This window comes from Styela clava, chromosome 3 (assembly GCF_964204865.1).
Source record: "Styela clava chromosome 3, kaStyClav1.hap1.2, whole genome shotgun sequence".
Taxonomy (NCBI): Eukaryota; Metazoa; Chordata; class Ascidiacea; order Stolidobranchia; family Styelidae; genus Styela; species Styela clava.
This window is the reverse complement of record NC_135252.1, coordinates 25,211,204-25,224,960: the sequence shown is the minus strand read 5'-3', so window position 1 is coordinate 25,224,960 and position 13,757 is coordinate 25,211,204. Positions and strand designations below refer to the sequence as shown.

The 13,757-nt window shown below is 37.5% G+C and overlaps 1 protein-coding gene across 2 annotated transcripts; it reads right to left on the bottom strand.

Annotated features, from left to right (window-relative positions):
• Positions 1–3,252: 3,252 nt before the first annotated feature.
• On the bottom strand, positions 3,253–8,431 carry LOC120342334 (uncharacterized). Of its 2 annotated transcripts, XM_078110943.1 has the most exons (5): positions 7,873–8,431; positions 7,479–7,534; positions 7,310–7,409; positions 6,235–6,362; positions 3,253–5,365 (listed from the first exon to the last, which is right to left on the bottom strand). In XM_078110943.1, the coding sequence occupies exons 1-5, from the start codon at positions 7,971–7,973 to the stop codon at positions 4,554–4,556; spliced, it is 1,197 nt and encodes a 398-aa protein (XP_077967069.1). In that variant the 5' UTR covers positions 7,974–8,431; the 3' UTR covers positions 3,253–4,553. The 2 variants fall into 2 exon arrangements, with proteins under 2 accessions (XP_077967069.1, XP_039267050.2); XM_039411116.2 differs by lacking the exon at positions 7,310–7,409 and having other exon boundaries at positions 6,235–6,360.
• Positions 8,432–13,757: the final 5,326 nt, after the last annotated feature.

The following is a 13,757-nucleotide window of genomic DNA, read 5'->3' as shown; positions in this document are numbered from 1 at the left end:
TGGAGGAAGCCGTAACCGACCAGCGGTTACGTGAACCACCCAACGACGGCGAGGAGTCCAGCAATCCTCTCGCACATAACCATCCCTGCATGGGATTCGAACCTGCGAACCCACGCAGAGTAATTAGAGGTGCGGTGGCGAGCGTATTCCTAACGCTTAGCCCGTTGAGCCACACCGCCGCGCCATGAATGAATGAGCCACACCGCCGCACATAGAATGCTGAAATGAATGAATTGATTAATAAACACATCATTTAAATTAGGAAACAATAAAACATTTATAATAAATGCAATATGTAAAATATTCAATCATATTTTAGGTAAATATGTTTAATCCAATCCTGTTAGTTTCCGCGACGCATTTGGCAACTCGCCACGGTGAACCCATTGGGAATCGCTACATTACACAATTTTTCTCTATCAATTTTACCCTTCCATTTTTTGGTGTACCGCGAGGCGAGATAAAAAGTGTAAGTGTTCCGTGGCCGAAAAAGTTTGGGAAACGCTGGACTACAGCAATGGGCCCTACGCTCATTCTACTCATATTTCAATAAATATTATTCATTAGAAATCCCCTCACATGCGACGCACTTACACAGCTAGAATTTAGGAGCGCCTGGCGCAGTGGCGTAGCATCCACCCTCGCGGTCGCGGGAGGGCCCACAGCGAAAAGGGGCCCAAGCGGTTAGATTAGGAAATTGAAGCCGCAAAACCAAAAGCTGCATTGCAAAACCAGTAATGCACATCTTATAACGTTGATGTTAGTTCTGCTCAAATCGTTTTGTTACGTAACAATGCCAGGGAGTCGTCGATTTTCGGCGTCTCGTGGTTTGATCGCACCGGCAAAATTACGAAGGCTGTTAAAATGATGTCGAAAGCAAAACCTCTCAGTGGCGCACAGAAACACAGAAAAAGGACAGAAGAGGAAGCACGTATGAAAAAAAGTAACCAAGATAGACGGCAAATTTTAGGTTACCATTGCCTTTTAATAGCGACATGTTAAGCTTCTTGACGAAATAAAAAAAGGGTTGTTTTAGCTTATGTCCAAGAGTTTTAAGGGTTATTCCCACGAAATATATTTGCGGGGGGGCCCACGAGAGTCTTGCTACGCCACTGGCCTGGCGTGATCATACTTTTAGCTTACAATTCATCTTCGAGTCAAAATTGACCAAATATAATAATATTGAGTCAATTTCAAGTCCTGCTAAACTATATTTATATCTAACGAGCCAACTTTCCCTCTAAGCTGCGCGGCCGCGCAGCTGGCCGAAAATCCCCGCGCAGTACTTATTCGTTTTGCCGCGCACTGCATAAGTAAATAAACTCTGTGTTCGTTTAAAATGTTGTTTTCTTTTCTATTTTTTCTGATTTTCCGCACAGACCTTTTTTTGGAAGCTCACATGGCCTTTTATTCCGCGCAACTAAGTAAGCTCTTACTTAGAGGGAACGTTGCTTACGACCCGAACGAGAGGCTGCGGGTTGGTATATGATTAAATTTCGGTCGTAGACCTCCCCCCCTCCTGCCGCCATCCCCCGAACCCTAAATGAATAATTACTATTTTTTATTTCAAAACGTGGCGGGGTGTGTTCACCGTACGCGAGTAACCGTGGTGGTTCCATTACATTTGAACCCACGATAATTGCACCTGCATACTATTGCACCTATGGACGTATTTTTACGGATATTTGAACCCATACTAACCCTAACCCAGTGTTTCCCAACCCGAGTCCGCGGTCTCAAATGAGTCGTGGCACGTGGTCCGTAGTTTGCCCATGTCAGGTCTAAGCTATGGACCTTTCCCCGACCTTTGACCCCCGAAAAATTATTTCTATACTTTACCATTGCAAAATTTTCGAGGCTATTTTAAGAGTGCTTCTGCGAGTTGGCGCCTATAAAATGGGGTATGTGTTTCAAACCATCATTATGATTTAGCGCATACAACAATCTGTATTTTAAAAATACTGGTAAAGAATTTTAGACTAGTCTATCACAGCTATTTCTACACTAATTTTTATTACTGCAATTAATTTAAAACTCCTAGGAAGACAGAGTGATCATTGAAATATCAGATTTATATTTAAGTTTCCGAAACACAACTGAAAACTAACGAATGAAGTTCAAAAACGCGAAAACGAGGTAATGTTTACAACCATGCTTGAAAATCTGTCTGAGTGAGAAAAGTGCCTGGGCGGCTGCGAAAAAGGGCATTGTTACGTCACTTTTTGCATTTTGCTGATTGGCCAATGTCACGAAGTAAACAAGGAAGTCGATGCTCGGGGAAAGGTCCATTATCGGAACAACAAGGGTGAGGAATGCGCAATAACAATGTTGAACGTAATAAATAGTTTTGCGAGAGCGGAGGTCACGTGGGCCTAAATCTTTCATGCGTTATATTATTCTAAAACAGCTGAGTGGGTTGTTGTTGTCAGTGTGGAATCATGGTTAAGATAAGACGAGGTAGGGTTTTGGCTATTGTGGATATCGGAGCTTAGTTGGCTTATTTACAAGGCCAATGAGTTGCTATACTAATGGCAGACAGAATTCAATAAGTCTGAATAAAGATGACGTAATCAAGAAAAACAGATCTAATAAGTATTGGTGGGGCAATAACAGGATGGTACCAGGAATGTCAATTTGTAATTCACAATATTGAAATGGGAAGTCTTGAATTGTACGGAATGACAATGGTTAAAGTGAATATAGAGTTAAATTTGAGACTTCAGGATTCCGACGACTGGTGACAGTTCTGCAATTGGTTGGTTCAATTAAATGACAATTTGGATCTGTGGTAAGGTAAGGAAGAATTGGCTTTGCACTCTTAAAATGGGAAAGTTTCAAACTTATATGGACTTTACAATTTAGTATCTGGCAGTATTTTGACTTGAATTTCTATGTAAATTCGTTTAACACAGGCTTTTCAGTTACAGTGTATAATAAATAGTTTGACAGTCTGCAATGTATGGCCTAGCTCATATTTGAGGATTCTACTTATGTATATGCCAAGCATGATCAACTGTGAATAATATTGAAGTCATGAACTGAAACTGAGCTGTAACCAAGCATGTATGACGTCACAAGGTGAGTTATGATTGCAGATATATTGTTCACCCCTATTATAGTTTTTGAATTTTGAGCCAAAATCGAGTTTCTAAGCTGGATAAAAACAGATTTCGAAGTGAAGCATTCTTCTTTGACAAAGGCACAGCCAGCTTTTTTGTATAGGGTATATTTTTGTATTTATTTTGTATAGGAATTGAAGTAAAATATCAGTAACTGACTTGAATAATTATACAATAACAGTAAGTGAATTGCATTGCTATACAATAGTAGTTGCTGTTATTTTACTTATAGTAAAATTACAATTAAAAATCATGAAAACAGTCAAGAATTAAAGTAAAATTACAGTAACTGACTTGAATGACCTTGAAATAACATTAAATTTAATGCATTTTATAACAATACAATCAATATCAATAAACTTTGCCGGGCATGGGTTGTCGGTCATTAGCCAGGTAGATTAGGATGAATGACAGGCAAGCTTGTACTTGGGCATCGATATCAAATGGAGCGATTAATACAATCAGTATAATTTGTAAGAAGGTTTGAAACCAAGACTTTGCCTGACAAATGTCACATTTCATGCTTTGAATGAATCATAAAAATTTAGTGAGAAGTAACTATGAAATGTCAGTAATTGGATGCTTTATTTTAAAAGTATATGCATCAAAGATTTTTGAATTTGCTAAAGGGGAGACGAACAAAGCTTGTCATTTGACTGAATAATTCTGAGAACTTGACTGGGAATGTTGCAAAGTTGGGGTCAATGGAGCAATAACTATCATCAAGGCTCAAATGAATTCAATATTGTTATAAATATATAAAATCTACGCTATATTAGAAATAGCAAAAATACATAATCAAAGTACAATATTCCTCGAAAACTAAAATAAATTGAAAGTCTCATCCATTTATATAGGGATACAGAAAAACACAATTACATTGAAAGCAATCATGTGAAATTAAACTAATTGAGCAATTTGCTATAATGCGCAAGAAATATATACAGTGCTCAAATCAACAGTTAGTTATACATTGTATTGTTAAGATGCGATCACTATGAGTAGGAATGAAATATGAATGAGCGGAGACTTATGGTTTTTATTCATTAATCTGTATCTGCTGCATCTAACTTGATCTGAACTTCTAATCAACTAAGCTTGTGGGAGATTAAATTATCAGAGTTGGATGAAGGATATTTTGGGGAGATTTATGAACAATTTGTTTGGGATCTGAAGATGATTTTGGAAATCTTTAATTTCTTTTATAAAATTCGAATTAATTGTCATTGATTTCCATGTTCGAAACGAAGTTTGTTGATAATATTATTTTGCTGCAGATTGATTGATCAATATTTTAAAATATTTGAATTGATTTGCTGAATATAATTTTAAAAGAAAAAAACTGTTTTGTCATCAATTGTAAGAACTCCTAAGATATTTTATAAAACATGGTATAATGACGTCCCCAGCTACAAGATTGATTCAAGACACAAATCACTTTTTCATTTTGTTTCGAGTATCTTTCAAGTTTTGCTTTGTCGTTGCTATACTTGCCTGTTTAACCTTATCACTAGGCCAATTCTCAACTTTCTCATACGCATCCAGCGATTGCAAATAAAACGATTCAGCTTTGGAATAATCACCGAGTTTTTCATACGCAGTACCAATGTTGTTTAGTAGTTTACCGTACACGTTATACTCTATAGCGTTAGAACCAAACGATTGATTTATCAAATCCAAACCTTCATTATGAAACCCGATAGCTTCCTTATATTTACCAAATTCATCGTAACAAAATCCAACGTGAGTCAAGCATCCCGCTTCCATATCCACCATTGTATTTTTATCAGCCCCTGATACTGATCTCAACTCTCGCAACATATCAGTGATTATTATCAAACCAACATCTCTCGCAATCACTTTCATTTTACCGCCTTCCCTAGCCAGAGATTTGATCACATTCCAACATTTCCATGAGCAATACATAATTCCAACAACCGAACTATTCGGGTTCGATCCGAACTTATACAACTTAGCACAACAAGAGAGTAAAATCAATGCACGAATATGAGACGAATCAGCAATATAATCATCAACTAATTTGATTACGTCATCGACACTAGGTCTGGATGATGACGTCATTATTGATTGTAACGCTTCGATGCATCTTAATGCTTTATCCGGTCTCCCAAGTTGACAGTAGCATTCTGACAACATGAATTGTTGTTCTTGAGAAGTCGGAATATCTTGCAAAGTAATCAGCGCGTCCACGAACTTGGAATCGTTAATCAATCGTCTTATATTCTCTGAAGAGACAAAAATTTAGTTTAACCAAATTTCATGTTTAACCAAACTATTTGAATAGTTGATCCACTAAAAAGTTTTCAAATATTAACAGGCTGGCCAACTATAATGCCATTGAAGCTAATTTGGTTTCGTTTCGAATCCTGACAAGGATTGACTGGGACGCATGTAATCGGTCGGCCTTACCAAATAAATAAAACACGAGTTTAGCTTTGGTAGCCCAAGGTAATGAAATGGTTGCATGGACACGAAAAACGAAAGCTCATTGCGATTGCTTGGCTGCTGTTGTAAATAATAATAACCGATAACCACACGAATCTACCATTTCACAAATAAGTTTATTTAATGGGTCACAACTCACAGAGCATGTCATAAATCAGAATGGAAGCAATATGGAATTTTTAAAATAAATTCATTGTGATCAGGTAAGAAGCAAAATATTCGATAAAAATGCTACGTTTGGGACATATTTTCTACCTAATAGCGTATACTCTCTGAAACTGTATTTAGGAAAAAGGCTACCTATACGCAACATTACAATTGGTATAGCAAAGCAGCTAATGCTAAAGTTACAATGTGTTAAACGTGTGTGTGGGGAGTGCAAAAATATGTAAAAGCGAGTTGCAGAAAGAACCACAAAGTAGCCTTTGGCGAATGTGGATGAAACTTCGTTCTCTGATTTTCATTACATAAGTTTGATGGGCCACCACCAATACCGTTCTAGTCAAAATGGGCCACAAGCAGAAAACGTGTGAAAACCTCTGGACTATGTGGAAAGGCTTGAATATCCGTGATATTATTTATAGGTCCGCATATCCAGGATTATCGCATATTAGAGGAAGTACGTCATTCCATGTTTAAACCTCCTTACCGTATGTAACGAAATGCATTCCTTCAGTCAGATTCATTCTCCCAAGATTATCAGTGACGTCACTTCTCCCAGGGTTATCAGTGACGTCACGAGGAGAAGGACCAGTCGGTGTCTGATCGTTCGATCCTGAAAAACGAGAAATATTCCAATCAATAGGAGACAATGACTCAGAGAAGTGGGAATCATTTCAAAAGTCAGCGACCCCTTCTCTTTAAAGGAGTTTCAACTTAAATGGCTTTCGACAAAGTCGGTACAGGGGGAAAGCTACATCCCCTTTTCCATAGCTTCGAGATTTGCCACTTAACTCGGATTGTTATGATTCGTTCAGATAAACTCACCTTTCATCATTAAATTCATTAATAAATCACGACCAGGCGTTCAAATGATGAGACTGCCACTTGAATAGACTTGAATATTGAATTCTATCTATATCGCAGAATATGGCTCGAGAACATCATATACAAGATTTCTAGATCTATACAACGATCCTAAGTTTAGCTGTTAGGAAAACATTGCTGTCAAGAATATCCGCATTTAAGCAGCACAAAAGTTTATTTACCATGTAAAATTGGAGCAGTACGCGAGGGATTACAGTGCTATTAGCGCAAAATGCACGTTCGACGTTCACTTTAGCACAAGAAACGTACCCAGCAACAGTTTTGCCGGAAGCACGCGCAACGAGTGTTAGAGTGCATCTTTCCCAGAAAACGTTGCGTACCGGTAGAGACTTTTGGTCTATTTTATCACAGTTATTTCTGGACTAATTTACTACAACTCCTAAGAAGGCAAACAAATGATTGAAATATTCGATCCATAGTTAAAATTTCTGAAACACAACTAAAAACTAACGAATAGCATTCGAAATCGCAAAAACGAGATATTGTTTACAAGCACGACTGAAAATCTGTCTGAGCGGATGCAAAGAGACATATTGTTAGGTCACTTTTTCGCATCTTGCTGATTGACCAATGTTACGAAATAATTTCATCGTGTTATTGAGGGCCAGATGAAAGGTCGCCGCGGGCCGTGTTTGGCGACCCCTGCACTAATGCTTTGGCTTATATGAAGATTAACTTTATCAGAACTTGATCTTTTGACTTTGTCTTCCTCGGAGTTTTTAAAAACTGTTGGAATAGAATCGTGTTGCAGCTCAGTAGCTTCGGCTTGAGAGTTCCCTGGGAATTAGTTGAATATTTTTCAACAAACTACTACTGAGAATATAAGGAAGACTTTTCAGGACGTACCTACTGTTGGGACGACAATCTGACCGATTTCTGCGGCCCTGACATCCGTCTTCTGTCTGGAAATTAAATAAAAATGGTTGATGGATATAAGGCAGTATTGAAGGCATTCGTGTTCTACACAGTATCTGGTTCGTCACCAAAATTCACGAAAACATTTCTTACATCTTACGTTTTCTATGATTTTGGTTTCAAAATTAATTTTCAACTTTTCTCAAAGCAAGGTTCCAATCCTTAAACTATACACAGCAAAAAGTTGCAAGCTACCACTGAAGATAGCTATCTTGAGAATCGATAACAGTTGGCATCAGACTTGACTTCACGTCGGAACTGTCAGGAAAATATATTTATTGCGCAAAGTGTAAGTATATGAGTAAAAAACCTCTAGCTTTCTCACCCGACATTGTCTCCAGCAAATCTCGTTCCTTCCTTATAATTCACGATGATAGCTGGGAGTTGAACATTAATAACTGGTGGTTGAGATCCTCCTTCAGCCATTTTATGAATTGCTCTCTTCAATGTATTTTAAAATATTCCAATAATATTCAATAGATCAGGATCTGCTTTGAGTATAGCAAATATAGGTTCGAATGTGGATTAGCTAAAAGTATATTCAGTCTCAATTCTAATTGAAAATATATATGTTGTTAACTCTGATTCCAGCCGCCAACTTGGTCATTACAAGACTCATTAATGCAGCTAAAATTTAAGTAAAAGTTATTGTTCATCTCACCGCTCTGCGAGCTGCTATAAAATCTCTGCGACCAAATTTAATCTCAAATACGGCAACGAGAGGCCCAAGCCCAACTCTTCGAAACAGTTGGCGTAAATCCTACATAGGAGTCATTTTACTGGAAAATCTGATCTTTTCCGATTAAATAAAATCGAACTTGACACTTGTGCCAACTTGCTTTCGGCCGCGATCGACCAAAATCTTTAAAATAGCTCACGTAATGATATTCTCTATCCGGGCTTGTCCAGACTCAAATACTGTGTGTATATTGTATTTTGCGCAGGTACAGTACTGTATTCGTCTGTTTTAAAACACAACAGGCGCTGCATGAGACTGGTTCAAGGCAAAATTTTGAGGTGTGATATTTAAACTCACTCAACAACAGACGCGATCAACTAATCGAGACGCGGCGATCGACGTGCATATCATCGAAACCCTACATAGTTGGAAATTGGAATATCGTCACGCTAATAACCGAATTGCGTAAGTCATTTTTGGCGGTTTTGAGTTTTTCATAAAATAGGTATTTATGTAATGCTGCGCACCTGTCTGTTAACTCAGATTTTATTTTAAGAATTCCGAAACCCATAAAAATAGAGATTTTGTATGATATGAAATTTGTTCAATTGTTTCGTCATAATGAATTATCACTGTTAACCCAGGACTATTGTGACGTCACAAAGGGAAAATAACCTCGGCGGAGGATTTTCGAGTTTTTGCATCTCAGATTCTAGCTTAGCGCTTATAAATTTCAATTCATACTACAGTATAGGAAGGCATGCACTTGTGATATTCACTGTCTGAGTCCAATTCACCTTGGTTGGCTTTTGTATAAGGGTACATTGCTGTTTTATTCTTCATATTTAACTTTAGTCTTATTTCGGTGGATGTGCAGAGCGTGTTATATTGATGAAATATATATTTCAAACATAAAAAATAATGTAATTGAAACAGATTAGCTATTTTGGGGATTAGACTTCGTATATACTAAGAATTACATTCGTTTATGGATTGTTTGGTTTTCAGGAATGGTACATATAGTCAGGTTGCAAAATTGCGTATGTCCCCTAGTCATAGACACATTTCTGCCTAAGTCACAGTGCGCCATTATGACGTCACATGACTGCGTCATACAAATTAACTTAGATCCGGCTACGATCAAAAAATTGAACCATGGCAAATTATTGACTCTCAATGGCATAGCAATATCATTAGGAAGTTTTTTACGTCTTTCTCGAAACTGCTAAAAATGACTTACGCAATTCGGTTATTAGCGTGACGATATGATGCTCGGCGGATACAGAACTAGACAATTTTAACTAGAGTCTAAATAACTCGCGCCTATCTAAACCATACAAGATATAATCCGTAGCGCTATATCAACTATATTTAACGCGAGTTTGCCATCCAGAACGCCCGCATGACGTGACATCCTGAATAAAGTGCGATGGTATTTTGTTAAGTTTATCCCACTCAACGCGTCGCCTTATTAAACCGTTCACGAAACCTTTTAAAATCGGTTTACGGAAGTGACGACATAGCATAGTGATTTTTTAAATTGAATAAGAGTTCAGGTATGGGCCGGAGATATAATCTTACTATTGGAAAGAGAATGATCCGAGAAACATTTCTGGCCAATCTTTACTCTTAGATCAGGCGTTAAGGAGCCCGTAAAGACATTGACGATAATTTACCTATCCCCACAATGAATTTATGAAAATGAAAAAACAAATACATTTTTGTACGTATAGAAAGAAAATTTAAACATAAAGAAAATACTAAACCTTTTTAAATATGGTTAATACGAGCTATAAATAAATTTCACAGATAAATATTTCAAGCTGTAAATTTGACACTTGACAAATATGTTAATAAAGTAGTGTCGACATGTGTCATCTTTGAATTACCTCCTTGTTGCCGCTTTTTGACGCTACCGTTGTCAAACTTTATTAATGCCGTTATTGCTTCTTTGGACAGTTAGTAAGTAAACGAATAGATCGCGGAGCACCTAGGTTTCTTTCACGGAGCCCTGGGGAACCGCATGGGCACTCCCGTAGTATTCGTGCCAAGATGACGCACAACCTGCTAACCCTAACCTGGTACACATACTATTATCAGGTTGAGCGCCATCTTGGTACGAATACAACGGGAGCACCACCGTATGAACCTATGTCTTAGATATAACAAGAGTATACAAAATAGAGCACGTGCTTTAGATGGATATGCCAATTAAAAACCTTGTTCGGAGCGAAATAAAGTTGAATTAACTCTAAACACGCAATTCTCTCGAGCATTTTTTTATTATCACCTTTTCACCTAATCCGTCGGGGTTGCACTCGACTTTTTATCAAATTAATTAATAATAATATTAATGTAAAGTATGTTCAATCAATTTTTTAATGTAATAAAATAAAATGTACGTTTTGGGATTTTATCTCAGATCTTGGAATTTTTCTAATAGCGACAATGAAATTGCAAGATCGCAGACATACGAATCAAAACTAAATATTATCGGACAGGTTTATTCCAATGTTCGCATATTATCGTGATATTTTACAGTAAAAATAATGCTTTCATTTCGTCATACGTTGATGAAATACCTTGTTTCGTCGAACACAATTGAATTTATATAGTATAACGTTTTGAATGCTGGTATAGGCAGCGAATTGAATACTTTATGCGATATAAAAAATCATTATGCAACGAAGAAGCTGGCTCTTTCAACGAGTGGCGTCGTTGCCATCATATTTCATAAAGTGTTGAATGGAAACTTTTGATTCCGATTCTGGCTGGCTCCGATCCTGGCATTTGTAATGATTTAGACTTTCTTTCCGCATTATGAATGGATGTTTACAAATGTTACTTGTGATATTCCGTTAACGACACAACTACTGCTATAATTTTCCGTAATAGTCAAGCGGCGAGATAAAAAGTGTAAGTGTTCCGTGGCCGAAAAAGTTTGGGAAACGCTTGACTACAGCAATGGGCCCTACGCTCATTCTAATCATATTTCATTAAATATTATTCATTAGAAATCCCCTCACATGCGACGCACTTACACTTAGCTAGAATTTAGGATCGCCTGGCGTGATCATACTTTGAGCTTACAATTCATCTTCGAGTCAAAATTGACCAAATATAATAATATTGAGTCAATTTCAAGTCCTGCTAAACTATATTTATACTTTACGAGCCAACTTTCCCTCTAAGCTGCGCGGCCGCGCAGCCGGCCGAGAATCCCCGCGCAGTACTTATCCGTTTTGCCGCGCACTGCATAAGTAAATAAATTCTGTGTTCGTTTAAAATGTTGTTTTCTTTTCTATTTTTTCTGATTTTTCGCGCAGACCTTTTTTTTGGAGCTCACATGGCCTTCTATTCCGCGCAACTAAGTAAGCTCTTACTTAGAGGGAACGTTGCTTACGACCCGAACGAGAGGCTGCGGGTTGGTATATGATTAATTTCGGTCGTAGACCCCCCACCCCTCCTGCCGCCATCCCCCGAACCCTAAATGAAAAATTACTATTTTTTATTTTAAAACGTGGCGGGGTGGTTTTTCAAATCTCACATTTTGCATTAGTGGCGGGGATTTCGTGTATAAGACCCAAAGAATGTTTATGAAACATGTGTTGTTAAAACGCTTATACCTATTCACCGTACGCGAGTTACCGTGGTGGTTCCATTACATTTGAACCCACGATAATTGCACCTGCATACTATTGCACCTATGGACATATTTTTTACGGATATTTGAACCCATACTAACCCTAACCCAGTGTTTCCCAACCCGAGTCCGCGGTCTCAAATGAGTCCACGGAGCGTTTGAATGAGTCCGCAACGAGCCAGAAAATCAGCCACGTTGCGATTTAAATAGATAGATAGTTTATTTGAATACTTCATAATATACACAAATTTAAAATGGAGAATTCTGGAGCAAAACCTTAAAAAAGTTTAAAACATGAAAGATATCATGTGCCCGCCCACCAGCGCACACACAAAAAACACAAACCTAGTAAAAACGAGGCTTGGGCCAGAAATAATCAAACAAAAGATACTCGAATGTATTGAACTTCCGGGCTGTTATACTTTTGAAACACCTAAGCTGTTGCAGTAATAATGATCATAATATGCCAGCAGTACGCTGTTAATTGAATGTTTGTTTTGTGATATTGCGATAAACCGAAGATCTTTGGCGTCAAATGTCAACCTTAACGGATTAACGGATAATATTATTTCCAATTCTCAAAAATTTTCTACAATATGGTCTATTGATCATCACAAAATGAAACCCTCGACACCATTTACGTTAGAATTTACATAAAACATAAAAAGCAAGTTTAGTAACATAACATTAATCGAGTCAATAATTACTGGTTATTGAGTATATCTGGGCATATATCCGAACATTCAACTATTAGAATAGTAATTTACTATTCAAAAATTTGGTAACAGGTGACGCGATTGGTCACTTGCGCTTAATCAGACGATTGGATTTTACGGTGACCGTACATTTGAACCCACGTACATTTGAACCCATGTGTATATCCACGGATTCAATCTATATGCGGGTGCTAAAACCCATAGGTTGTGGTTAGTATGGGTTCAAATATCCGTAAAACAACAAAAAAGTTCCATAGGTGCAATAGTATGCAGGTGCAATTGTCGTGAGTTCAAATGTAATGGAACCGGATTTCACAACTCACTTGCGGATTTCCGACGAAAACACGAGTCTGCACACGCTTCGATAAAAACCTAAGTGGTGTTTCTCGCGAGTTCTCACAACGAGAAATAATTTTTTTTTCTGGTTGGTGTCAATGGTGGCAACCCAAATTTTCTAAATTGAAAAGCGTCAACACAAAATAATAAGAATAAAACGAAGAACACCAAAAGTTATGTTTTATGATGGTCCGCGACTGATTAAAAACACTTTTTCGACATTGCGAATCGCAAAATTTTGGATGCTACCGTACCAAGGCATTTTCCCTTAGGATTCTTTTCTTTACTGCTTCCACATTGGTACGTACCGCCGTAGGTGTTGTACGAACAGCTCAGATTTGACGAATTCAGAAAAAAAAACGAATCAAAACAAAATATAATCGGGCACTTCACCACGCATTTTAGTGCTCATGGATTATCATCAGGTGTATATAACACATCTATGGTTGAGCAGCATTATCCAATTCAATTACCTTCAACACGTAAAAACAAATTTCCCGAATTTTCGTACTCAATTCTATGTTCTCTTATCATTATTATAAATATATTACTTCTAGTTGAACTTGTAGCATGGAGAATTTATAGAACATTTTCGTTTTGAATTTATTGAATATTGTTCAAGAAAATCAGTAGTGAGTTAGAAACCCAGGGAACACCGTTTGTGCGCGTAGGATTATGCATGACAACGTTGGTCCCCAGCAATAGCAAATTTCCTCAAAATGAAAACGCGTGACAACGATGGGCCACGAGGCGGCCCATCGTTGTCAACCTTTTTATTTTCATTCACGTTTTTTTTTTTCAATTTTTTTTTTGCTTTTTTTTATTCTGTTTTTATT

Bases quoted from the DNA above. Each gene is read 5' to 3' on its own strand.
- LOC120342334 (XM_078110943.1), bottom strand. From the start codon at position 7,973: ATGGCTGAAGGAGGATCTCAACCACCAGTTATTAATGTTCAACTCCCA. The intron at 7,410-7,478 runs GTACGTCCTGAA...ACTAATTCCCAG, and splicing joins GATTGTCGTCCCAACAGTAG to GGAACTCTCAAGCCGAAGCT. The intron at 6,363-7,309 runs AGTTAATCTTCA...TTCTCGTTTTTC, and splicing joins AAAAGATCAAGTTCTGATAA to AGGATCGAACGATCAGACAC.